Source organism: Spermophilus citellus (assembly GCF_964194105.1).
Source record: "Spermophilus citellus genome assembly, chromosome: 4".
NCBI classification, from domain to species: domain Eukaryota; kingdom Metazoa; phylum Chordata; class Mammalia; order Rodentia; family Sciuridae; genus Spermophilus; species Spermophilus citellus.
The window spans coordinates 31,831,110-31,845,392 of record NC_138185.1 but is presented as its reverse complement, the minus strand read 5'-3'; the positions used below and the strand labels follow the sequence as shown (position 1 = coordinate 31,845,392).

At 47.1% G+C, this 14,283-nt stretch overlaps 1 protein-coding gene across 1 annotated transcript; it reads left to right on the top strand.

Moving 5' to 3' along the window:
- The first annotated feature begins 1,759 nt into the window (after nucleotides 1–1,759).
- Nucleotides 1,760–10,985, top strand: LRRN4 (leucine rich repeat neuronal 4). The gene is made up of 5 exons (XM_081290843.1): nucleotides 1,760–1,812; nucleotides 2,817–3,483; nucleotides 4,770–4,974; nucleotides 7,904–8,041; nucleotides 9,573–10,985. The coding sequence occupies exons 2-5, from the start codon at nucleotides 2,826–2,828 to the stop codon at nucleotides 10,768–10,770; spliced, it is 2,199 nt and encodes a 732-aa protein (XP_081146969.1). The 5' UTR covers nucleotides 1,760–1,812; nucleotides 2,817–2,825; the 3' UTR covers nucleotides 10,771–10,985.
- Nucleotides 10,986–14,283: the final 3,298 nt, after the last annotated feature.

Sequence of the window (14,283 nt, the reverse complement as noted above, 5' to 3'; positions counted from 1 at the left end):
ACCCTTGCCACCACTGATGGAGTATCGAAGTAACCCATGATAAGAAGCCGGTTTGGAGGGCCTGAGCACCAGGCAAGCACAAGGTGATAACCTCAGGGATTTCCTCAGCCAGGGCCTCTCTAGACCACTCACCCTGGGGGTTCACAGAGGAGTGCCCTTGACGTGGCTCCCTGAGGTCCTATTTTATAGACCTTCCTGGTTCACCAATTTCCTTCCTCCTGGGATCTCTTTTGAACAGGGTTCATTTCAGTGGATCTGGATTCTTCTTATCTGGCCAGCTTTGCCTGGATTCCCCAAGCCTCTGCTGGCCTCAAGGTGGCCAATCATCTCACCTGGGTGGATTGAATTGGTTCAACTCTGAAGGAAGCCTCAGGCTTTGATTCTTGGTTGGGGAACTCTTGATGCAAAGGCAGAGGGAAGGGCCTCAACTGCAGGCTGCCCACTGGCTGGTCCCTCTGGGCCAGCCCCCTTGTCCCTCCCCTTCCCACCTTTCTCTCAACTTCTCCCTCCTGCTAGGACTCTTGGTCATGCACAGTGCAGTATCTCTAGCTCTGGAGCCAGGGCCCAGGAACTCTGGGTGGAGACTGCATTGGCCCAATCCTGAGCATAGAACAGACCTCCCCAGTACCACCAGCCCCAGCTTGGACAGACTAAGCAATATTTTTGAGCAACACCTCTTCCCCTCACTGACATCTACATGACAAAGGTGTTTTTGAAGTTTTGGGTAGAGAAGAGGTCAAAGGAAACCTCTAGGACATACAATTATCCAAATAAACCAACGGTGTCCTGGGACTGCTCAGGGCTGCCCAGATAAGGAGTGACAGAAGGAAAGATATAAAGTTCTGGTTTCAGGATTTGCACTCAACAGAACTGGGAAAAATGAGCACAGGCCTGCTCTCAGGCCTCTTGGGGGGCTGGGAGAAATGAAGGGAGAGAGTGAGATCAAAGGTTCTTAAGTAAAATGAGTCATCTCTGCTCTCTGAAGCTCTGCGGAAGAAGGGTGCTCTCTGCTCTAAACAATGCTGTAAACAAAGTTCATGGTGTCCCATCACATCTTTAAGAGACCTGGGGACTTTGGTAATCAGGAGTCATCGTTCCAGTCCCTGGGCAAGGATGCTCTTTCCTCACTTCTGCCTCCTTTATTTGTTCCCATTCCTTAGGAGAAGCAAACATCTACACTGTCACTGAACTGGTTCTCAGAGCAACCAAAGGCAGATCTGTCTTCTGTCTCCTCTGAAGTTCCCCTTTCCTGTCACTTTCCTGTGAATCTCTGCAAGCCCTTCCCTAGACTAGAGCCCCATGCCTTCCTTGGGAGAGGGGGTTTCAGCTCACCATTACTAGCCCACCATTCAGCCTCCACCCAACCCAAAAAATGAGAAGCACCTGGCAGACAGAATGGGATTCCTGAGAGATGACAGAGCTGCCTCTGCCTCATGTACCTCTAGCTGCTCTCTGCCTCCATTCCTCAAGCCTGGAGAGGTGGAGTAAGGAAAGGTGGAGATGGGGAGGGCTGGGAGGAGGTGCCAGATCTGGAGAGGAGCAGCCCACTTCCCAGAAGGGAGGAGAGAGACAGGCAATGTGGTGTTGGCTAAAGTCAACAATGTCTTGGGGAAGGAGGGGCTGCAAGTCTGGAGAATCTCAGGCTCTCTCAGTGGACAGGAAGGGGGAAGGGCAGCTTTGAGAAAAAGTAATCCCTCTGGCATTCAAAGCTGAGTTGCTCTCTAAGTCACTGGTTCCTGGAATACATAAAACAAGATCGAAGACTGTCAAGGGGTATCCAGGGGTGCCACACTCCACAGGGACAGCTTCTGGGTGAGTATGACATATTGCTGGATGAATGTGTTTCTGGCCTCAGTTTCTAGATCTTTCTCCCTGCCTTGACCCCCAACTAGCAGCAGGGAGGTCCTTTCCCAGGAGCCTGGATGGTGGCTCAGATCTAGCAGTCAGCCCACAGCCAAGGCAGAAACACACATCTGTAGTAAGGGGTGGGAGGGGAGTGGTATCACACAGTAACTTCAAGACCAAGGCCTGATAGAAGTAGCTTTGCCACTTCCTAGCCAGTCCACAGCAGTGTGATCTATCACTACCTGATCTCCCTGCTTCTCTGTGCAATCCCAAGTACTCCTGAAACTCCCACCTAGCAGCTCTCAACCACCCTTCCCTGGCAGTGCTGACACTGAAGGCCTGCGGTTTTGTTGAAACCTATGTAGGACCAGGAAATCGTTGACTCCAATGTCCCAATCCCCAAGGCTGTTTTCTTATCCTGAAGGCAAACCTCAACTTGCCCCTAAAAAAGGGACCTCAGAATTTATTTTATGCAAACTACAACTCACCCACGGCTGGGGAGTTCTAATGGGAAAATCGTGACAATTGAGTGTTATTGGGTATGACAAAAATCTTCCTTGAGTCCCATATTTCTATCCCAGAAGAATACCGAGGATATTCACGGCTATGAATCTACAATCTGTTTATAGCAGAAAGGGGAATATTCCTTCTCTACTGAAGCTCAAGAGATAGGAATAAATAAATGGAGGGGGTTACTGGGAGATTCAGGACCACAGCGGACCAATGAGGGAGGCCTCCCACAAGAAGAGGGAAGGGCATTGCTAAGAGAAGAAAGGGCAAGAAGTGTCACAGTGCCTGGGGAAAAGCAGACAGGGGAAAGCAGACAGGGGCAAAATCGACGCGCACCTGGCGACACAGGAGATGTCCACAATGAACATCCAGGGCTTGCACCCTGGGGTGGGAACACACATTTGCCCTTCGTTTGGGGGTTTCACTAGATTTAACGGGTTGCCCGGCTGTCTTTCCCACAGGCACTCACCATGCGGTGGACCCTGCTGCTACTGCGGCTGCTGAATGTGCTGCACCAGAGCCAGGCTGAGACTTTCCAGGAGAAGGTCCCGCTCTTCCGACTCACTCAGCAGGGGCCCTGGGAGAGCGACGGCAGCAACGCCACGGGCTCACCCTGCGAGGGGCTCCCGGCCGCAGGAGCCTCGGCCTTGACCCTGGCCAACCGCAGCCTGGAGCGCCTGCCCAGCTGCTTGCCGCGCTCGCTGCACAGCCTCGACGGCAGCCACAACCTGCTGCGGGCCCTGAGCATGCCGGAGCTCCGCCACCTGCCGCAGCTGCAGGTGCTGACGCTGCGCCACAACCGCATCGCAGCGGTGCGCTGGAGCCCCGGCGGCCCAGTGGGGCTGCACACGCTGGACCTCAGCTACAATCAGCTGGCCGCCCTGCCTCCCTGCGCGGGGTCTGCGCTAAGCAACCTCCGCGTGCTGATCCTTGCCGGGAACCCACTGCAGGCGCTGCAGCCTCGGGCCTTCGCCTGCCTCCCCGCGCTACAGCTCCTCAACCTCTCGGCCTCCGCTCTGGGCCTCGGAGTCCAGGATGGCATCGCCGACGGAGCGTTCGCTGGGGCGGATGGCGAGCCTCTGGCCGCGCTCGAAACCCTGGATCTCAGCGGCACATACCTAGAGCGAGGTGAGTCCGGGAGCACAGAACCCGGCTATGCACACGCTGCCAGGGACAGGAAGGGTTCTCTAGGCGTGATCCAAGTGTTTAAGTTCACAGTAGTGGTCAACAGTAACACCAGTTGCATTTCCCCAGCAGTGGGAACTTTACAGTCTCCATTTTAAGTAGGAGGTTACCAAGTCACAGGAAGGTGGAATGGCACAGGTCATTTAATGCTTGGTGCTCCCAAATTGGAGCCTATCCTGCCAGCCATTCTGGGTCCAGAGCCCAAAACGTAGTCACTTTTTTTTTTTTTTTTTTTTTTTTTTGGTACCGATATACCCAGGGCGCTTAGCGACTAATCCACATCCCCAGTCCTTTTTAAAATACTTTTTTTTTTTTTTTGAGACAAGGTGTCACTGAGTTGCTTAATGCCTTGCTAAGTTGCTGAGGCTGGCTTTGAACTCGTGATCCTCCTGCCTCAGACTCCTGAGCCTCTGGGATTACAAACGTGCGCCATCCTGCCCGGCATCCCAGCATGGGATTCATTTATGTATGAACTTGGCACGTTTGGTGCAGTTAATGTGAAGTAACTGATGATCTCAAGATTAATTCATTTATTTTTCTACTCCGTTGGATAACATTGTTTCTGTGAATGTTGAATCATTTGAACAGGACCCAGGCAGGAGGTGAGGAAAATGGTTCTCTTGTGCTTGGTGTTCTTACTTTGATTTGCAAGGTTGATTTTATTGTTTGTTTTTTTCCTTAAAAAAAAAAAGACTTCATGTGTCTGTAACCACCTGTCTGTCAGGGACAAGGAAACAAGAAAAGAACAAGAATGGAAAATACAGAGGAGAAGAAGCACATTCTCCATTTATTGGGAAAGCCATAAAAATTGGCTTCCAGTTCTACTCTGGGCTGATCCCCTCTCCTTACTTACATGCCTCAAAGGTTCCTCACTCCTGGGAGCCATCGCAGTGAAGTCTGGTTATTTTGTGTGTGGAGTTTAATCAGGTGAGGCAGCAGTGGGCTTGGAATGTCCTGGGTACCAGTCTTACTCTGTCCCTTCTCAGCTGTATGGCTTTGGGCCAACAGTTCTCCTCTCTGGGCCTTGGACAACTTTGGCTAGAAGACAGGAAGGACTGGTCATCCGTGAGGGCCCTTCCAGCTAAAATGGCCATTCTTCTGAGATCCCCCAAATCAATAACTGCACCCATGCTTGTGACTCATCTTGTCACTTTGTTGTTTCCTTAATGATGGGCTGATCTGAATTTGTGTCTTTTGGGGTAAAGGACAGTGTCCCCTCTGTGTTTCAGTTGAACCTGGGTGGATCAGAGACCTGCCGAAACTCACGTCCCTTTACCTGAGGAAGATGCCCAGGCTGAGGATCCTGGAGGGCGACATTTTCAAGATGACCCCTAACCTCCAGCATCTGGATTGTCAGGCCTCCCCAGCACTTACTTCCGTCCACACACACATCTTTCAAGACACTCCTTGTCTACAGGTCCTTCTGTTCCAGAAGTAAGTGTTTCTAAGACACATTTTAATCACAGAATTGATTTTTGTTCTATTATACTGTGTTGAATTTTATAGAACAAACTGGATCTTAATCTTTCTCTCCCTGCTCTTCCAAATCTTCTTTGGGGTTTTATTCTTCCTCATCCTTTGGGGCAATTGGGACAGGTCTCAGATGACCCACCCAGCAATTCAGTCCAGTTCATAGTCATATTAAAGAATAAGTTTCTTTTCAGTCCAGGCTGAGAAATGTGCAGTGGGAAGAGGGGGTGAAAACATCAGGCCTCTTCTCTACTGGATCCACCTCCTTTCCCACACGTCATATAAGTTCAGTCCCTTGCAGGGTTTGAGCAGGTCTGGGAGGGAAGTTCTTGCAGCTAAGATCTGGAGTTGGTGCCCTCTGGCATGGTGGATGTCCAGTGTGTCCTACTTTGGTGCCCAGGAGCAACCACTGACTTGGACGACTTTTTGTTTGTTTGTTTGTTTTTGATACTAGGGATGGAAGCCAGGGCACTTTGCCACTGAGCCACATCCCCAGTCCTTTTTATTTTGAGACAGAGTCTTGCTAAATTTCTGAGGCTGGCTTTGAACTTGGAGTCCTCCCACATCAGCCTCCCGAGCCACTAGGATTATAAGTATGTGTCATTACATCTGGCACAGCCTGATATTTTTAAGTAAAAGAAGAATAATACTTCCCCACCTGCCTTCCAGAATCCAGTAGATGAAAATACTGTTATGAAAATACCAAAGAATTCTGCAAATATCACTGGATGTATTATTGACAAAAAAATCCCTGGGAAGTTTAGAAGTGGGTCTTGTTAGTTCTGTCTTACGCAACAAAGTCACTAGAGATGGAATTTTTCTTCTAAAAGGCTGAATAGTTATTCAAAAACAGAGCCGTTCACGCCTTCTTTCCTTCATTCATTGAGCACACAACATTATGAGGGAAAACACTGTATGTGTCTGGCTCTAACTCTTTTTTTGAACTTGATAAAAATCCAAGAACTGTGTAATGTGCCAGAATATCAACAACATAAAGTTTCTTTTTCTGTAAAACAAAGATATGACAATAGTACTTCACCTTGGGGCTTTTCGAGTGTGGAACACTGAATTTCTGGCACATAATGGATGTCTTATAGAAATGTCGATGATGATGGTGGCGATGGTGATGATGGTGACGGCCCCTGTTTTCAAGGAGCTCACAGTTCAATATGTGACAATAGCAGAAGCACATGCCATGTGCTGTGTTATAAAGTAGATGGAAATAACAATTCATCAGACTGGATTGGGAAGAATAGGTCTGAAGGTGGATCCAAGCTTGTATATGTGGGCATGGTTTAAGTTTCAATATAAATGGCACACACTTAGAGCTGGCATTCCAAGGTGATGCCTTTCACCTTCCTGGTGGCCAGAAGTGATAGAGCAGATCTGGATGGTATGTCATTCCTTACTCAGAACATTAGCATCTGCCCCAGAGTACTAGTAAGAGAAGGCAAGTTCCCAGATAAATGGAAGAAAGGCATCCTTTGATAAGACGGGGCTTTCAGGAAAAGCACAGCTCATGTTAATGATGAATTCTAACTGAATCCATGTAAAGGATGCAAAATCTATGAGGGCCAGGAGACTTGGAGAGGAAGGAGTTGAGGCCAAATACTCTGTGGGGACTCTTGGGAATAAAGGAAGGAGAACCAAGAATGGATTTGACTATTTGCAAAAAATAACCATGGTAATCCCTCTCACCCCTGTCGGCCTGCCCCACCGCATGGTTACAGTTTCTCTCATCAGAAGGTGGTGTCTATTTCTTCACTGCTTGAAGTTGGGTTTGGCTCTGTGATTTGCTTAAGCCAATGGGATATTAGCAAATGTGATGTAAACATAAACTAGAACACAGTTGAACACAGGCTGGCCCTCTCTTGTTTCGGGGACCCATGTAAAAGTCTAGGCTGACCTCCTGAGTGATGAGATGCAAGGAGAAAGGTCCTGGCACACACTGTTGAGGCCACATACATGTGAGAACATCCTAGATCCTATGGCCTCAGCCGAGCTGGCCTGGACTACAAGAAGCACCAAGCAAACCCTCAGAATCATGTGAAAGAAAGAAAATGTTTATTGGATCAAGCTGTTAAGTTTGGGGGCACAGTTCTCTACTTAGCCAGAGCTAACTGATACACTTAAGTGAGGCATCTTTCCTAGGACTGGTATCGTGTGCCATCACCTATGCTTCAGCTGCAGTTGCATCCATTAATAAAGTTCTCATTAAGAAATTTGGGTGGGGGGGTATAGCTCAGTGGTAGAGCAATTGCCTAGCATGTGAGAGGTCCTAGATTTGATGCCCAGCACTGCAAAGAAAAAAAAATAATCTACCAATTATTGTCACTGGTCTATAATAAAAATATCTACTTATGTATAGAGATTTTCATTCATAAATACCTTCATCATGATATGACCTATTGGCATGAAAGTGTTATCCTTATTTTATATGAGAAATGATATTGACTCCATTAGGTTGGCAAAAAATGAGGTTCAAAATCATCGAATGTTTTATCCAAAGCAATATCCTCTAATCCCTAACAGAATTATTTTTCTATAACACCACCATGCCTTTCTGGGAAACATTTTTTTGGTACCAGGAATTGAACTGAGGGGTACTTGACCTCTGAGCCACATCCCCAGCCCTATTTTGTATTTTATTTAGACACAGGGTCTCACTGAGTTTCTTAGTGCCTTGCTTTTGTTGAAGCTGGTTTTGAACTTGTGTTCCTCCTGCCTCAGTCTCCTAAGCCACTGGGATTACAGGCGTGAGCCACCACACCCAGCTCTCTGGGGAACTTTTTAAAAATGTCTGTAAAAGCCTGAGTTAATTGATTTTTTTTTCTTTTTTTGTGTGTATGTGTGTGTGTGTATGTGTGTGTGTGTTTGTGTGTGTGTTATTCAGTTGCAACTTGAGTTCCTTCCCTCCTTGGACCATGAATTCCTCCCAGGTTCTATCCATCAACCTCTTCGGCAACCCTCTCACTTGCAGCTGTGAGCTGTCCTGGCTCCTTGTGGATGCAAAGAGAACTACCCTAAGCAGGTAACACACTTACAAAACAAGATGACTGAGGTTACCTCGCCTTCAGGAGGGAATGTTGTCTCAGCGTGCATCTTTGCTCATATGATGATACTGGGCCTTTGGGCAGCTTTGCGCAGAGCATCCCCTCCTCCATTTAGTTACACCAGGGTGGTGGAGGCTCTGTCCCCTTTCCTGCCAGCCAGAAGGGGCAAAGAACATGGAGGAGCTGCCTTGGGAGATTTTATATGGGTCAAGCTGGTAGATGGTGACCTCGCTTCTGCTCCAAATCTCAGTCAACAGGCCACATCTACCTGCAAGGAAAATTGGGATTTGTAGTCTAGCCATGTGCCCAGTGGGAAAAGGAAGTGAGTCAGGTGAACAGCTAGCTTGTCTCTGCTAAAGCAAGTGTATGTATTTTTGTCCCATTTTACAGATGAGGGAAATGGGACCCGAACAGATGAGGTACTTGCTTAAATTCATGCAGCCACTGGATGGAGAAGTCAGGTTCTATCTTCCTCCAAAACTTGACTCTCAACCACCAGACCCTGCTGAATCTCCCAAATGGAGTTTGGCTTCCTGCTCCTGGGCCATTCAACTCAAGGCCTGTAGAGCTGTCTTGCAGGACAGGGAAAAAAGAATTCTTATGCAAGTTTTGGCTAGAAGAGCTGTTTTTGCAGTGAGGGAGCCACACCCAGGCTGGTACCAGGAGAAGATGGGGACTGGGGCACTAGAAATATCCCCCATGATGAGTACTCTCCAACCAGCTCCACCAGCCAACTGCTCCTATTTGGGAAACAATCCTCCCATCTGCAGGATTCTTTTCTACCTCCCATCCAAGTGCAGCTGTAATGTGAGATATAATCTGTACTCCTGTTCCCCAGGTTGCTTCCCAACACAGGTGCCCAAGGCCCTCTGCCATCCAGGGTCCCTTGCTGTGGTATTGATGAAGGAGTTGAGAGTACAGGCTGGAGCTAGAGTGTGGCTTCCTACCACCTCCTACTATTGATTTGGTGGTCACTTAATCTCTCTGTACCTCTACTGCCTTAACTAGAAAATGGGTATAATGGTGCCTACCTCATAAGATAGCATAGACTAAATTAGTATAAAGTGTGAAGGATAGTGTCCAGCGCATGGCAAGCACTCAGAAATGTTATCAAGTGTGTGAATATTATCATGAGCACTCACTGCCAGGAAGCGGACAGGTGAGAACAAAATGGCAAACTACCCTTAGAGAGTTGGGATGCCCAGAGTGCTTGCCCCAGGTTAAGTCCTGCCATTGACTAGCCATGGTATTTTGGGCAGTTGGTTCTTCTTTATGAAAATCAGTTTCCCTCTCTGCCCAATGGAAGTGGTGATAGAAGCCTTCTGAATAGATATCTTGAGGTTCAGTGAGGCCATGTGTGAGAAGCACATGCCAAGTTAGACGTGTTGGCAAGAGACATGTTGACAAGCCTTGGCAGGACGGGACAAATGCTCTGAGGATTTGAAACCCAGCTCACATGCAGCCTCAGAGCCAGGCAGGCATCTTCTAATTGGTTGGCTTCCTCTCTAGGGCCAGAGACACTATGTGCATACCAGCTGCTGGATCTGGAGGTCCCTTCTCGGTCCCTCTTCTGCTCTCCCAGCTGCCTGATCTGTGCAGGTCAGACCACAGGACCACCGTCCTGGCTTCAGACCCACCCTCCTTTGACCACTCAGCCTATGCACCATCTTCACAGGGTCCCTCCACCCAGCCTTCGGGAGGCCAACAGAGCGTCACCAACACCCCCTCCCACACTGCAGTTTCCCTCTTACAAGCTGCATGGACTCATGGTGATGTTGGGCAGGGGACTGCCCAGTCCGGTGTCAACTCCACAGCAAGTTACTATAACTTCAGTGTTCCACCCAATGCTGCCGGCACAGCTGGGACAAATCATGGAGGAAAACATACTACCAGGATTGTCCTTGAAACTGATGTCTCAGCTGCCTCCACTCCACAGGCCAGCAAACACCACGGTCCCTTCCCCACCTCAAGGAACCCCATGCACACAACTCATCCTGATCAGAGGTCACAGGCCACCCCCCAGGTTCCCCAGCCGAGTCCTTCGGAGGGCGGGATTCCAGTCGTCTTGTTGGATGACTATGGTGAAGAGGAAGGGACCAAGGAAGAGGTGAGAGCACCTGAACAGTATGTCCCTTGTGATTACCATCCCTGCAAGCACTTGCAGACCCCATGCGCCGAACTGCAGAGGCACTCAGGGTGCAGCTGCCCTGGCCTCAGCCGGGAAGACACTATCCCGGACGCCCCCAGGCTGCAGGGGGTGACAGAGATGACAGATACATCAGCACTCATCCTCTGGTGTGCCCCCAACTCAGTGGTGCATGGGTACCAGATCCGCTACTTCGCAGAGGGCAAGGCAGAGAACCTGTCAGTGGTAGAGAACATCTATGCCACTGCCCGTCAGCACCCTTTGTATGGGCTCTCGCCTGGCACCACATACCGCGTGTGTGTGCTGGCAGCCAACAGGGCTGGCCTGAGCCTGCCTCGGGCCTCAGGCTGGAGGAGGGCATGCACCAACTTCACCACCAAGCCCAGCTACTTGGGCATCTTGGCAGGACTGTGTGTAACCAGCAGTCTTCTGTTCATCAGCACACTAGTGCTGTCTGTGTGTCTCTGTAGGCGGGGTTGGACGTCACACAGGCAGTGCTACGATACACACTTGGTGGCCTTCAAAAACCCAGTGATGGCTGAAAGCGTAGCTCAGTGGTAGAGCACTTGCCTAGTGTGTATCAGGCCCTGGGTTCAATCCCCATTACCAAAAATACACAACAGGAACAACAGCAAAATCAAACAACCAGCCTTTGGTTATCTGCTGGAGCTCCAGATCCTCAATTAGCCCAGCTTCCTTCTAATCAAACTCCATCTACGTGCAGAAGAAGATACAGAGGATTAAACAAAGGACAACAGAACAATGGCCCAGTGGGCTCCAATTCCATGAAGCCAGCATGCCCGGGTCACACAGGGAACTTGCCATACTGTTTCTTAGCTCAAGGAACAACGGCTTTCCCTTCCTTCTACTTTGCTCAGAAACCTGGTCAATGCCAGACCACTCTCATTGGCACCTGCCATTCTTTTGTGTGGTCTCATTGGGTTTTCAGCAGTTAAGTGCTCCTCAGTATCCAGTAAAATAATATAACGAAGTTGGAAGAGAGAAAACAGAAATTACATAACCCAATGTCTTCTGTCATATGGGAAATGACTTCCTTGGGTCTTCTTAGCTAAAGTCCCCTTACGGTCAACCTTTGGCTAAGGCACAATTAATGAGTTGTATTATTCAAGTACTCAACTCCAGTGGATTCTTAATCTGAGAACTGGCAGCCAGGGAAAAGAGCTACTGTGGTTTCCTGAAGGCCTTCTGGGTTTATTAGTTGCATTGCAAAAAAATGTCCTTCCTGCCTTACAGTTAAAACTGGTCTTCTGGGAACACCTCTGAAATGCAGGAAAAGGCTCTTAGCTTAAAAGTCAGCACTTACTGCATTTCACCCAAGTCTAAGTGGACAAAGTTACTATGAATTCCCATTTAAGGAAGCATAATAAGCTTACTTTTACAAACTTTGCTTAGATCTAGAAAAGAAATGAGCAAAAGAGAATCTCTAAGCTCTGGCCAGAAGCCAAAGCATCTGTCAATTATATCAATGTCTTATGATTTGTGTCTTTGTGTAGGATGCACCTACTCTTTTATTTATGACAAACTTAGTGGGGGAAAGTGATTCTATGAAATTATAACTGGGGCCTTTATTTCTAGATTTTGATATTCTGTATTAGCATTAATCTTCTGTGGCTGCCATATTACCAGAAACTAAATGGCTCAGAACAGCAGAAATTTACTTTTTATAGTTCAGACCAGAAACCCAAAATCAAAAGTTAGCAGGGTTGGTTCCTCCTCTTGAAGGTTCTAATGGAACCTTTGCTTCTTTTTCCCTTCGCTTCTGATGGTTGGTGGCAATCCTTGGTGCTTCTTAGCTTGTAAGGTATTATTCCATCATCTCATGACATTGTGTCCAAATTTCCCTTTTCCTGTAGACACTTAGTCATTTATTAAGGCCCACTGTAATCCAGTATGATCTCATCCTGACCTGATTAAATCTGCAAAGTCCCTATTTCCAAACAAGGTCAATTCACAGGTACTCTTAAGGACTTGACCATATCTTCTGGGGGGCATGATTTACTCCATAACAGCAATTTTTTTCTTTTCTAAGAAAAAGCCATTTGAATCCTAAATATTTCATTCCCAAAACATTCTGCAGAAACTAAAGCATATCAAATTTTGAACTGAATAACTGAACACTATATATTTCTAGGTGTTTGAAATTTTGAAAGTTTCCTGAAATTCTAATGTGTATCTCTAACTTCATCACATATGCAACCAAGAGAATTAGACTAATTTAAAAGCTCTCTCCCAGCTCCTACATTATAAACAGGCTGGTACAATTTATTAAAGAACAGATTAATATTTTAGCCTCTAAGCCCATACAGGTCCACTATCATCATCTGCCAATGTCTTGGCTGGGCACAAGATCATGAGCCACCACACACCTTGTAGATTCAAACAGCAATTCTTTATTCCCGAGCTCACACCGGCCTCTACACACGTTCTGGGGAAATCCCAGTTCTGCCGCTGCCCAATTCACCTACTCCACGAGGCTTTCTTTTCCAATATACTTTCTGAATCTCCCAAGAACTCAACGGGGGCTCAGGTAGCAGGAACGCCCTATTTCCAGCAGCAATAATCTTCAACCTCCAACTTCCCTAAAACCCATATTGTCTTAAACTGGGAACGCCCTAAACTTGTCTTAAACCGGGAACGCCTTAAATCCAAGGACCGGGATACTTCCTCAAACCTGATCAGCTCTAAACCCGGATCCGCCCTGGTCCTTGAGCAAGGTCACCTTACATGCAATGTCAACAGCGAAATTCCAAGGCAAGTCCATTTAACATGGGGTACGCTGGCAAGGAAATTTCGATGCGTCATTCCTACTTGGCAATGGCCCTCAGCAATCGTCTGGAGATGGAAGACCATGCTGCCAACATTTAAAAGGATGTTCCACCCTTCTCACAGGCTTATTTCTTAAAGTTTACATCCTCACAGATCTCTTTCTTATATAAAAGTACAAATAACAGCTCTGACCAACCATTTTCTGCCCTTGCCATAAGGGTTAAATTATCCCTCCTCCCATGGACTGCAAAAAAAAAGCCAAAGATGTGACAAATTAATGTAAAATCCTGACATGTAATTAAATGATCCCAATGTTTTTACTAATATTGTCTATTCTGTGAAGACTTCAACTTTGTGTTTTGAGTCTATATGCACACGTACTTGAATATGCCTAATTTACTACAATTGCAATGTTTTATAAAATGGCAGAATTTATAACAATCCAGGCTCCAAGAATCTGAGGAGACTTGGACCATTTTTTCTAATGGTAGATGTGGAAAAAGTATATAGAACAGAGCCAGATTGATCTTAATCTCAACAAGATTATGGATCCAACTCATGTCACCCCAAACAGCAACACTAAAATGTAAATAAGTGTTAACAATGCATGAAATCCTAAATTTCCCCATAACTACAAGTCTCCTTTAAAAAAAAAAATATATATATATATATTTTTCTGTGCTCACACCTGGCTAGTGCTGAGATGCCCTCTGCGTACTTCTTGGATGGTCTTGTCAGTGGGATTCCCACCTCCAGCCTATGAGAGGGCGAACAGCCAGCTCCACGCCCATCTTCTTTTCCTTCTTACCTGGCTCCAGTGGTGGCAGTGTTTCTGACTGCAGGCTTCAGAAAGCTCCAAGCCTAGAGTGGTTAAGCTGCTTATATGACAACAGGAAAGCCAGGACCAGCAAGCAAGAGGGGGCACACAGAGGCACAATGCTAAAAAGGCACAAGCTTTACTTCTAACTTCCCATTTTAACTTAAAGCAGATCAACAGGCTGTGGACTGGATAATCTCACAGTATGATTTCATGTTATACTTGGGTTAAAACCAGGAACAAAGGGCAGCAACAGACCTCCACTATTAATAGGAACCAACCAGCACCAGCTAGTCTTCTCCTCCCCAACTTGTACTCCCCACTCTCTTCAACATGATAGTGTAGCAATAAGGTCTTTTATATTAGATGGTCCCAAATCAATGACTTTTACAATTAAGTACAACTGAAAATGGACTTCATGAATCAGAAAACTTATATAATGGGAGAGGATGAATACACACCATGAACAA